The sequence below is a fragment of the Dromaius novaehollandiae genome, chromosome 19 (assembly GCF_036370855.1).
Source record: "Dromaius novaehollandiae isolate bDroNov1 chromosome 19, bDroNov1.hap1, whole genome shotgun sequence".
Lineage (NCBI taxonomy): Eukaryota > Metazoa > Chordata > Aves > Casuariiformes > Dromaiidae > Dromaius > Dromaius novaehollandiae.
In genome coordinates this window covers 3,092,082-3,104,207 of record NC_088116.1, presented here as the reverse complement: position 1 = coordinate 3,104,207, position 12,126 = coordinate 3,092,082, and the positions used below count along the sequence as shown (strand labels likewise).

The window sequence follows — 12,126 nt, the reverse complement described above, 5'->3', positions numbered from 1 at the left end:
AGCTGAGGAGGAAAATTAAAGTGGGAGTGCAGTTTGTTCTCCCCCTCTGCCCAGTGCCTCTCTGCCCAGGGGTGCAGCCCACATTGTGGTTTGGGCTCAAGGAGGACAGCAGGATGCTCGACCTTCTCTTCTGTCAGAGGTGCAGAGGCAGCGGGCTGGCTGACGCTGGCTGCTTGTGCCAAGCTCAGGCATCCTGCAAGCTTTGCCACTGCAGAGCGCTGAATTAAAAAAAAAAAAAGGAGCCAAGGAAGCGCTTCTTGGATGTACCAGCTTCTTGCATGTACTAGGCGTCCAGGTGAAGAGCTCCAGATAGCCATTTTGCTGCCTGCAGTAGGGACATACGGGATCAGGACTAGCAATAACAATGGGAAATCTGACAGCTGACTTATGACGAGGCCCTTTATTCATAAAAAGGATGGCTATAAATAACATTCTCACAAAGATGATTTGTTGGGTAGTGTTTTTCCATCCTGGATTAGATAGATTAAAATATGAAAAGACAATAATTTACCTAGCACATGGTGCGAAGCTGAATAGTTGCTGCAGGGACAAAAACAATAAGGGATTTTGTTGCATTTTTGAACTTCCTGGTTTGGCAGTCTCTGCGGAGCTATCTCTGCAAGGTGTACCCTGAGCACGTAGAGAGAAACTTGGGGAGTGAATGTGTTGGTATCAGGTGGTGTCAGCCTGCAAGGGTATGCATGAGACATTTATTCTTGGGTTTTTGTTTTGTTTTGTTTTGTTTCCTTTTCAAGGGATGGTCTTCAGTGGGGGGTGAGACAAAGCTCCTTAAAATTTTCTCACTCTACTTGTATTTTGTTCTCTGAAAGCTAAAAGCCTGCTAGAAATGCTCTGTTTAGGACTGAAATATCTCAGGGTTAGAAATTTTCACCTTCAAATTCAGGATTCATTCTTTTCTTTTTTGTCCTTTTGAAAGCCTCCCAACCTGTCATTATTAAAGTGATGGTAATTTGCATTGTAGTCATGCGAACAAACTAATAGGCTCTATTTGTGCTAGATACTGCATGCAAGACACAGTATAAGACATTTCTTTTCCTTATGAAGTTTGTAATCCAAATAGGCAGGACAGACATCATGTGATGTCCATTTTTTAGTTAAATAAAAAGTTACCTGACAGATGCTTAGGTACCAACTCTCAGTGACATCTTTGCACCTAGGAATAATTTTTGGAAGTAGGTGGGTTTTACATTAGGGCCTTTGTGTATTGAACTCAAACACACGTCAGGATCGGGGTTGAAGAGGCTATGTAACATTATGTGGAGAGCCTACTGCAGATCCTTAAACTCAAGGTTAGTTTTTTCTGGTGTAATGATAGCAGTTGTGTCCGTAGCTACAGGATAGGGAAGAATGGGAGGGAATATCAAGAGTGGTGGAAGAGGCACTTTGTGTGTTGTAACTTTCTTCGCTAGGGCTCCCTAACTGCTGAGCAGGAGACCTGGAATTTCATGGGTAGTAGCTGCTGCTGAACCCAAAACATTAAGGCTTCTTCATGTTGTATATAAAAAATGCAAGTCGGCCACGATTCTGCAACCAAGCCTGCTGTATCGTTGGGGGATCTTGTTCTAATACTAAGCCATTTTTAAGGGGATACTTAGAAACATTTTGGGATGGCCCCTTATTTGGTCTTCTGCTCAAGTCTGATGCATTAATGGTTTACTATCTGTTTTAGGCTGTACCTGAGGATTAGTTCCTGTGCTACAAAATGCCATTGTTAACTAAACTGAAGGCTGATTAAACCTTCCCTCGTTTTCCCAGTACTTCTAAGGTAAGGCACTATTCTTTATGTGAGTGAATAGTCGTCTTTTGGTGAGTGATAACATACTAGCACTGTAAACTCAGCTTTTGGTCTGATTATGAATACATATGTTGAAGGATGTGTGCCTCTAATTTGTATGTTTAGCTCCGTGTGTTTATAGCCTGTCTAGTTGCTTTGCCTGGTTTTGAAGCACACACATTTCTGATGACTGCTTTCCTGTAACAGAAGTCCACGTTGTGCCTCTGTAGTTGTTTAGCAGAAGGAAGATGTTCTTTATGTGGACCGATTCATGTCTGAAGTGCTAAGAAGCATTCTAGCTTCTTTACAGATAAATTATTGGCAGAAGGCTTTGCTTATTGTGTAATGCTGGTTGCAGATATTTATCAATATTTGACTCCTTTTAGACAACATAATACAAGTTCCTCAATGATTAACATAACAGCTCCGGCATCTCAGAGAAGTCTTTAGGCTCTATACAGGTGGGCAGAGGGCCTGGTTTGCATGGGTATCCTTGCATCTGGGTGTCCTTGCCATTATTCTGTAGCTTCAAACTAATGTGGTTCTGTTCAGCTGGCTGGGAAACAGCAGTCTGAGGCATTCAAGCCTGATGGTTGCCTTGCCTTTATGGTGCTGGTGAGGGCCATGACAGCATGGTGGGGACATCAGACAACTGCAAACCTGTGATGCAAATATTCCTCAAAGAGTATGGGTGGAGGAGGAGCAGAGAGCTTTCTGTTTTGAAAACATCCCAGAAAAATTCTTGGAAGGAGATCATACATCTCATTTCTGTCTTCCTCTCCAAAGAGGAAGACTTTAATCCACACTAATTAAAACATAAATTGGATAAATAGGCTCCTTAGTTGTATTACTCCCTTTCCTGAATGTTCTTTATTTGTAGGCCTCATGATGCTGATTGAAAGACTGGGCAGATTGGTTTTCTTGTCTCAAGGCCATGCTGAAGGTCATAGCAAGCAAACATTAATCTTCCTCAATACTTAGCAAACCTGCGTGTCACTTGCCATTTTTTTCAGTCAGATTACGTGTTGTCTGCAGCTTGGTAACGTGAATGTTTAGTTAGAGTGCAGGGACAATTGAGGAGAAGTCCAGCTGTTGCATTTCACAGCAAACAAGGTCTTGTGCTTCAAGCATGGAAGTAGGAATGTGATGCGAGTTCTGGTTTCTTTCCTGTCACAACCTGTCTGAAGAGTAAAATCAGTTACCCTTCCAGCACCCTCTTTTCCTCATATGTATAGTGCATGTACACAACTTTGAGGATAACACTGGATCATCTGTGGCTCAGTTGTGCTATAGAGTTATCATCTGCATACAGATGCACCATTTTCCCCTGTAATTTCTGGAATAACTTGAGATTTTTTTGATCTATTTTCAGCATAGAGGACATAGCATGATGCAATAGCAATTCTTTAAGGTAAAAGTGTATGCTGTCCAAGACTTACTGCACAGAACGAAGAGTCTCAGCTCCTGGACTTAATTTCCTGTTTTGAAATCAACTTTGGCATGTCACAGCTGGGGCCTGTTATTTTGCGAGCTGCTAAACACTTGTGATTCTGAGAGCTGCAGGTATGCAGCATTTCTGAAAATGCAAGCTGAATTGTGCGAAGTTAAATTCTCAAGAACAGCCACTTGAAATGATGGTCATTAAAAATTCAGCCTGAAGTCTTATATCGCTTTCTCAGTCTTCTCAACACGTTCAGTGATTATTATCTTCTCCACAGGGGTAATCTGAGAAGTATTAATACTAAACTCCAAGATTCTGTGGCACAAGGAGGTTTAGATGAGAAAAGTATTTTATTGCTGAGACATTGTTTACACAAAATAAAGTAATGCTGTCTCTCACTTAAGACAAATATCAAAACAATAGCAATTTGGACAGTCAGATAAAGAAATATAAAAATAATTATAGTACCAGAAAAGGGGTGTAGAGGATGAAATCTAGGTAAATATTAATCAAAGACTTCCCAACAGCAAGGTACAGCCAGTCCTTAAAGCGTTAGCCTGAGATATGAGAGATTAGATTCAGTTCCCTTCTGTACCAGACTTCAACGGGACCTTAAGCAAATCATTTGATTGCTCTTTTCCCATTTGTAACATGTAGATAACACACACTTTCCTCACACGTGTGTTGTAAGCATAAGTACAAGAAAGATTGTGAGGTTCCCAGATTATGTGATGATAAGAATTACTTTGCATCAAGATTGTTACATGAACAGATTTGGCAAAGCAGTAGCAGTCTATCCCCTACCTTTGCTGACTTTTAGTTTCAAACCACTTTTCATCTCTATTTTTGAGACCTCAAAACTTTCTTACAGAGGGTTAGAAAGTACAAATCTGTTTTTAGTGTACTGAAGCTAAAGAAGCAGTTTCTGCAATTGTATTAATGTCTCCTTTAATCTAGGGACATTTTGCTAATTTTTATGCAATTATATTAGGGAATTAAGATTACAAAGCTTTTTATGAAGAACTATTTATATTACTTGATATTATTTTTAATTAAGTTCTCATCTCATACAGTGTTTCATCCTTCAACACCAAATTTTCAAATTAGAGAAATTTCAAGTAGCATTATCAGGAATATCTAGGGCACTTTGAAGCCCAACTTCATAGATATAATTTTGTAAGTAACTAAGGTACTTTTAAAAATCCTATATTTTGTGAACAGTCTGCTGTTCATCATGGCCTCAGCCTCTCCCTTGGTTCACAGAACCATAGAAAACATAATTGGAAGAGATGAGGAGAGCACGTGGTTCGGTCCTGTGTTGCTCCGCGCAGATGATGTTTGTGTTGTGTGTTACCTGCTGAAATGCTGTTACTAACATGAGGCGCTGACTTGTGCTGGCAAGGAGAAGGCGACAAAAATAGCAGAGCCCTTGTTCAGCAGGAACCTCCCACCAAACGTGTGGCTGACGAGCCTGTATGAGGTACAGAATGTTTTATTGGTCATAATTTGAGAATAATAGTTTATAAGATATTAATAAATCAGCAAAGTTAGTTAATCAGTTCTTAGTACTTATTTCTATATAAACTTTTTTTGCACTTCCTTTTTTTGTGGCCATCTGAAATATCTATTACTTGTATAAATTATTTCTAGTATATAATAATTGCATACTACTGGTCGCATGTTAACCCACATACACTTTCATAAGCCTCAACTTTAATAGGAAAGAAAAAAAATATAGAAGTTCCTTTTAAGCCTAACATTTTAGCACAAATTTCATATAGTGTAAATTCTGGCAGAGCTATCATATAGTTCACAGATTTACAGCTTTTCAGAGCTGAAATTGTTGCTGTAATGATGAGACGTCAGCACTGTATGTAGAACAGTACCAAACAGTCACTACAGCATCAAGTTCATATACTTAGCTGAGCTACTGTTGCGATATCATTGTAATAAAATGCAACTAATACAAATAAATCCCTTGTTAGGATAACAGTAAAAACACATTTGATCTGATGCATCACAAATTAACTCAGAATCATTTTGTAAGTAATATGGCTTTACCCAGATAATTTTGCTATATGAAAACTTGCAAAAACTGGGTCCTCAATTGAAGATGCCAGGTAGCAGCGAGAGCACCTTGGAGAGGTCTCTCTGTCTATGGGCTTTAGGATAAGATGTAGGATTACATAGAGGAAATCCAGCATTACAAAACGAAAGCAGCTACTTAAGAGTAGGAGTATCCATGATACTGTTCATATTTCTATTCTGATGTGCTGCTCACCCTAACTGCTACAATTCTTAAAAAAATCTCCATTTTTCCCACTGTATATGGCTATACATGGTTTCTTTTCAGATGTATAATAGTTTGTTACAGCAGTGCCCTCTGCTGATAGACATTAAATGTATGTCCAAAGAGCATTTTTTTCTAAATAGTCTCCAGTATTTTAAACCTAGTTTTCGAAAGTTATTTACCTTTAAAAAGACAGAGGAAGAAAAGATATAATGATATTACGTTGCTTTATTAGTGTAGAAGTTATACATTAACTTAAATAAAACCCACAAATTACCCTATAATGAATGTATGAGTACAGACAACTGTCATTTTCTGGTTACATTCTCATCCAACAATTAGGAAAACAAAATGGCATTTTCAAAACTACTTAGGCAGCCTAAGTCCCCACTCCAATTAATCTTCTGAAGAGTTGAGTTACTCTCCTGCATTTGCTTGTCTGAAAATTAAGCTAATTCAACTTTAACTAATTCATTAAATACATATGTCTATATATATTTTTAAGCTTGTAAAGTATCAGTGGAGGTACTTCTGATTTACACGAGGGAAAGACAGAATGTGCAATTTTAGGTATAGTCTGACAACTTCTGAGCTGAGAGTGGGCCGAAGCACAAGTGTGTCGGTACTGGCAGACCCCTTCACCTTCCCGCAGCCCTGCTGCAGTGCTGCAGCGCGGGGTTAGCTCAGAAGTTGTGTAGATATGATCCAGCCGTGCTTTAAAAAAACAGCCACAGGTACTCATATCAATTTGTAATTGTAAGCGAGAGACAGCGAACAACTAGGTCACTAGTTCTGTCACCTTTCAGTTAAGATTTAAAATCATTCTTTATGGATTATTAAGCACATATAAAATCGGGGAGGCTGTCCTAAAAGGGATCTTCCATTGTTTCACATAGCAGCATTTCTAAGAATGAAACTGCAAGATGCATGGCTTTGGGAGTGACTGAAATAAGAAATGTGTAAATTAACGGCCACATTTTTGCCCATTGCTTGTGTCTAGTCTGGAGGGGGGCAATAAGGGGGATAAAACTGGAGGCCTATAAACTCCAGAAACAGAAACACTATGCATTTTGCTGGACAGTGAGTTGACATCTTTTATTCTTAAAGATATTGACTGCAAAGAGTTGAGGAAAGTTACACCTCTCATTCAGCCAAGCTCTTAAACAAATTCTTGGCCTCGAGCACTTTAGGAGCTCCACTAAAGTCACTAGAGTCATCCTGAATTTAGGTGCATACTTAAATCCTTCACTGAACTGGGGTCCAGGTTAGTGACACAAAAGTGCTTTTCTTCTTTGGTTTCATCAGTCACATGCTCACCTTCCCCCCCCCCAAATTGCTGTTCTCCATTTTCTGACTCACTGATCTTTTATTTGTTTCTATCTAATGTACTTACAGATGAATTGACATTCACTCCATTTTAGAATATCATCAAAGTCTTTCTAACTACTGATGCAATCATCCATTGTCATAAGAGCTCGCAAAATTTTGCTTTTGATAAAGGTTACTTTAGGCAGATCAATTATACAGCATTAAGTACATTTTCCTCTTTTGGCTGTCCTAGCAACTTAAGAGTAATTGGCTGTGCCCTGAGTTGGTAACCCAAATATTTAAAAACACAAGTGGTTAAAGTTTAATCCGCTGTTATGATGATGATGATGATGTGGCAATAGAAGCTGTGTTTCAAGATTCATTTTTCGTCTGGAGAACAAGGTGGCGGTAACGCAGTTGTAGTATGGTCTCGTACGGAATATGGGATGTGTAAAGCAGACTTTGTTAATGGTTTGAAGTAGGATTTTTCACCATGAATGGATACCCAAACTGCTCTGTTAACCATACTAAAATCTGGAGTTCACAGTTAGTACTTGCACTGGGCATCCCTCAACTGACTATTAACATAATATCCGTGATCTTCAACTGCACGGTCATCTTCACCATAGTGGCTACCAAGGATCTGCACAAGCCTATTCTTGTACTGTTCTGCAATTTGGCTTTTTCCGATCTCTTCACCAGCTCTTCTGGCTTCTGGATTTCAGTGCTGTTCATCACCAACCCTGACAGTACAATCTTTGGATCCAGGGATATGCTTGCACCTTATGCCTTTTATACTACATCTATTTTATCTACCATCTATAACTTGGTAAGCATTGGAATTGAACGCTACCTGGCTGTAGCCGAAAGCATGAGGACAAGATTCAGGGTTTCTAGAAAGCATTCTCTAGCTGCTGTTTTAATTAACTGGGTCCTTGCTTTCTTTTTCGGTTGCTTGCCATTGATGGGGTGGAACTGCTTGCACAGAGAAAATAATCTCTCTGTCCTTTACAGTCCATTTTGTGTTGACTACCTCATCTTCATCACCATTCCCCATTGTGTGGTGGCCTTTATTGTACCTCTGTTCACCTACCTCAGCATCATTATCATCTTGAGGAAAAGAAAGTTCAAAATGAAAGCACATGGACAAGCTACTGGCACCTACAAATCAGCTGAGATCCAGGTTGCCAGAACTAGCATTTTTATTTGGCTCTTGACATTGGTCTCCTATGCTCCTTTTTTTGCAGGAGTCCTATTCGATGCAACTAACCACCAGTGCCCCCTTGATCTCTACCCAAGGGCCTACATCTTTCGAAATTGCACAGCTGTGTTGGTAACCATGAACTGTTTGGGAAACCCCATAATATATACGCTGAAGACCAAAGAACTGGGGGCTAAACTCAAGGCTCTGAAGTGCCCTTCTGGCAACCGCATCCACGCCTGCACCATTAAAAGTATCTAGCAGCGACAGCTGTTGCGTAAGGGCTGCCCACTGGCATTACTTACGCGATATCTTCATGGAGATACCTGAAATAATGCCACTGCCTCTTGCCCCACTGGCAGTGGGGCCCATTCCTGTGAGGCACGGGGCACTTTGGCATGCAGTGGGGCACAGCTCCGCACTCAGCGGGCACGCGTGCTGCGACTGGGAACAGTCGGATAAGGCAGCCTGGCAAGTGAGCGGGGCAAAAGGCTCTTTCCTGATCTACATTAATGGCTTTTCTGGTCTTTGAATGTTGGCTGAATTTGGTTAAATGTTAACTCTGAGCACAGCAGCTTTTCTTCATTAACCCACCTGGTGGATGGGACTGATTTATCTATCCTTTAAATGGAAGCAGGAGGTTTATTTTGCTTTGAGATAAAAATAAATCCATTACTGATGTTTACTTTGTATTTTGAAATATGCCTCTATTGTGCTTGCTTTGCTACTAAGATTTAAATCCTTTTTTTTTGCCCTTTTTAATGCTCTTGAAGATGCTTTTTGTTAAATTGCAAGAAAATTTTCAGTAGTATGGGGGGAATTATGTTTTAATCTTTTATTTACAAGCAGTCAAATTGTAGGTCTTTGAGTGCTTGATTGATTTCTGCATTAATGGGGTACTCAATACTGCTTTACTGTTATAATTTTAACTGCAGTATGTAGCTGGATCATGTGTTTTCGTGAAATATCTGTGACTACCCTTTTCATATTTTTGCTTAGAAGCACACTTGAGTCTGTGGCTTTTGAAATTTGAATTATAAGTTTAGAAGAAAACCTAATTTGAGTTTTGCAGTATCAAAACTGCCGTGGAGTTTCCTATACAAAGCAAAGCAAAATAAAAATTTGAAGACTGGCTATTTTGTAAAAGGAAAAGGTCTCACCCTCTCCGAAAAAAGAAATTGGCTACTGAATACTTAATTTGTCATATCCTAGTAGAATGGGTGCTTATATTTAGTAACAGGGGGATACTGTCTAGAGGAATCCCAATGTTTAAATTTCTTATCCCTGCACATGCACAGTTATAAATGTGTAAGTTTTGACTGAACAGCCCCCGGTGATGGTAGCTTGTCTTTCTTGTTGTAAGGTACGCTCAAGTATTATTCAATAGCATTGCATTAATGTGATAATATGTACTGTACAATCCAAGCAACATCAGCCCTTGAAATACAAGTTGGAGTTTTCAGTGATTATTTCCAGTGTAATTGTTTTGTTGTCATTGTTTTAGTATTTCAAAAGGCTTCAGTGAAGTAAAAACAAAATCCCATTAATCTGTTCTTGAGAGGATATAAGAAAATGTTTCGTATAAGAAGTGGGTTCACCTGTTAATGTAACAAATGAGTTAAGCTTCATTACATTCACAAATCGGATGCCTGGTTGTTTTATGTTTATTACCATAAAAAAAACCTTTTTTGTGCTATTTTACCTTGAAGGATTCTGGGAGAATTTTTTTCTTGTTTTGAATTAAAATTCAGACACTTTATTTAAGGAGATAGATGGTGCTATGTGATACATAATTAAAATTAATTATTTAAATGGATAATGTAACTCACACAAGATCAGTCTGGCCCATTTCTTTCTTCTGAGCACTACTATTCCTGTAATTGTTTTCTTCCAACTTGACCACCACCAACCTCAAGAAATGATCAACTTAAAACTAAACATCTATCTCTAATTGTATTTCAACCTAAACTTAAAAACAGGAACTTAAAACAGAATTTACCAAAGGGCAGATGATAAAGATCATCGGGGGGTGTGTGTGTTATGATGTATATTTGTATTCATATCCATGTTGACATTGGCAAGGTGCTATGTAACAACCAGGCCATTTAACATATCACTGTCTATTATGGTGACTATAATGTTGAAAACAAGATAACGGTTGGAATCCATCCATAAATCCTTAAACAGGAAATAATCCTTAACTGATCAGTTCTCAAATAAATCTTGGGTCTTTTCTGTTACCACTTGTAAAGGCCGGTCCTATCCTTACTAAGGCAATAGTAACAGCTGTGCTGGTTTAGCTGGCGGGGCACTGCATGGGGGCACATGGGCCTGGAGCTCTCCTTCAGTGGGTGTGGGTGAATCCCACTAGTATATGTTATTGCCTTCCCTGGGCTCTATTTAGCTTATAAATGTTTCCGAGTGGTGACAGTTTCTTACTTTGCGTGTCTGCAACTTTACACGGTGAGGTTTCTTCTCAGATATGTGTGGTATAGGGGTGACTGGAGCAGCAGTGGGTGAAGCAAGTCTGGCAGGTCGTCATCCATGTTTATGGTATTAAAAACTAAAGAAGTATGTAACGTGCAGTCACTAGAAAGGGACAGCCGGAACTGCATTAGTTTGTTAAAAGGACTTTTCGTTGATTCATTTCTATTCGGCGTTTCTCTGCGCCCGGTAGCGCGGAGGCCGCGGGGGAGCGAGCGCTCAACATGGCGCCCTGAGGCGAGGCCGCCTAACGGCTGCTCGATGCTGCCTCCTCGGCGGTGGACTAGCGCGCCTGGGTGGGTGGAGGCGCTGGGCGCTCGGCTGGCCGCGCCTGGCGCGTGCGGCCGGCGGGCGCCATGCGGGCGGCGCGGCGGTGCGGCGTGTGCGGGGCAGCGGGCGGCGCGGCCAAGTACCGCTGCCCGCGGTGCGCCGCCGCCTAGTGAGCGCCGGGACGGGGGGCACCGGGGCGGGCGGCGGCGGGGGAGGGCAGGGCACGGGGGCGGGCGGCGGGGTGGGAGGAGCGGCGCGGCCTTGTCCGCGCGCAGACGGGGAGTAACGGTCGCCCGCTGTGGGGGCGGGCGCGCGCGGCTCTAACGGCTTCTCTAACGGCTCCTCTAACGGCGTCTGTGGCCCCGCAGCTGCTCGGTGCCGTGCTGCAGGACCCACAGGGGTAAGTGACCGCGGGGGAGGGGGAACGGGAGGGGGGAGGGCCACGCCGCCGCTAACGCCACCTCCTCCCGCAGAGCGGTGCGCGCCGGAGCGGGACCGGGACCGGGAGGCGGCGGCGGAGCCCCCGCGCTGCGGCAGCTCTGCTGCCCCCCCGCCCTCAGGCAGCCCCTGGTCGGTGGCGGACATCCTGACGGAAGACGACGAGCAGGACCGAGTCCCGCTGCAGAAACTCAAGCTTTTAGGTAATCCAGAATTCCCGTTAATTCTTCATGCTCTGATTGTGCAGCCCATTGCAAGGCCATACGGCTCTAACGGTCGGATAACTAGGCTTGAAAATTCATTTGTAAAATGAGGATGTTTTGAACCACATTTGTAACAGTTACACAATAGCACTCTTTGTCTTTTTTTTCCCCCCCCAAGGGGAATCAGAAGAACTGAGAGGCTTGCTCCTGAATCCGCATCTCAGGCAACTACTACTAACGATAGATCAAGCAGAAGAAAAAAACTCCCTGATGAAAAAGTACATGCAGGAGCCATTATTTGTTGAGTTTGCAGACTGCTGTTTGAGAATTGTTGAACCCCCAGAGAAGGAGAACATTCTTCCTGAGTGAGCTACTTTGGGAACATTTTTCTTTCCTTGAAATTTTTATTGTCTGACAGAAGAGATCCTGCAGCACCACGAGCTACTGCGGTACATCATTCTATGTTTCCTCTAGCTTTGGTCACATTTTGCTTATGGACCTCTGTGCTCTAATTTTCACTTTACTGTTGATAAGCAATGACATAGGCAGTCAAAGACAGTGCGGAAAGGAGAGATTTCTGAACACTAGGAATTAAATTTGATATCCTGTGGACTTGGTTTCTGTTGGTACAAAAATCTTGTCAAACATGGGAAATGCTCCTTCCCAATAAAAAAATTATTAAATATGTTAGCATTT

The 12,126-nt window shown here is 41.6% G+C and overlaps 2 protein-coding genes across 2 annotated transcripts; both read left to right on the top strand.

Annotated features, from left to right (window-relative positions):
* The first annotated feature begins 6,865 nt into the window (after positions 1–6,865).
* On the top strand, positions 6,866–10,059 carry LOC112987643 (lysophosphatidic acid receptor 1-B-like). The gene has a single exon (XM_064523524.1). The coding sequence runs from the start codon at positions 7,328–7,330 to the stop codon at positions 8,294–8,296; it is 969 nt and encodes a 322-aa protein (XP_064379594.1). The 5' UTR covers positions 6,866–7,327; the 3' UTR covers positions 8,297–10,059.
* A 761-nt stretch (positions 10,060–10,820) lies between these two features.
* On the top strand, positions 10,821–12,115 carry ZNHIT3 (zinc finger HIT-type containing 3). The gene is made up of 4 exons (XM_064523122.1): positions 10,821–10,958; positions 11,158–11,189; positions 11,263–11,430; positions 11,609–12,115. Exons 1-4 carry the CDS (start codon positions 10,876–10,878, stop codon positions 11,797–11,799), a joined length of 474 nt encoding a protein of 157 aa, XP_064379192.1. The 5' UTR covers positions 10,821–10,875; the 3' UTR covers positions 11,800–12,115.
* Positions 12,116–12,126: the final 11 nt, after the last annotated feature.

What these genes read in the sequence shown, in the direction of transcription:
- LOC112987643 (XM_064523524.1), top strand. Translation starts at nt 7,328, where the DNA reads ATGAATGGATACCCAAACTGCTCTGTTAACCATACTAAAATCTGGAGT.
- ZNHIT3 (XM_064523122.1), top strand. Translation starts at nt 10,876, where the DNA reads ATGCGGGCGGCGCGGCGGTGCGGCGTGTGCGGGGCAGCGGGCGGCGCG. An exon ending in CCGCGGTGCGCCGCCGCCTA is followed by an intron (nt 10,959 to 11,157) that starts GTGAGCGCCGGG and finishes GTGGCCCCGCAG; the next exon opens with CTGCTCGGTGCCGTGCTGCA. An exon ending in GTGCTGCAGGACCCACAGGG is followed by an intron (nt 11,190 to 11,262) that starts GTAAGTGACCGC and finishes CTCCTCCCGCAG; the next exon opens with AGCGGTGCGCGCCGGAGCGG.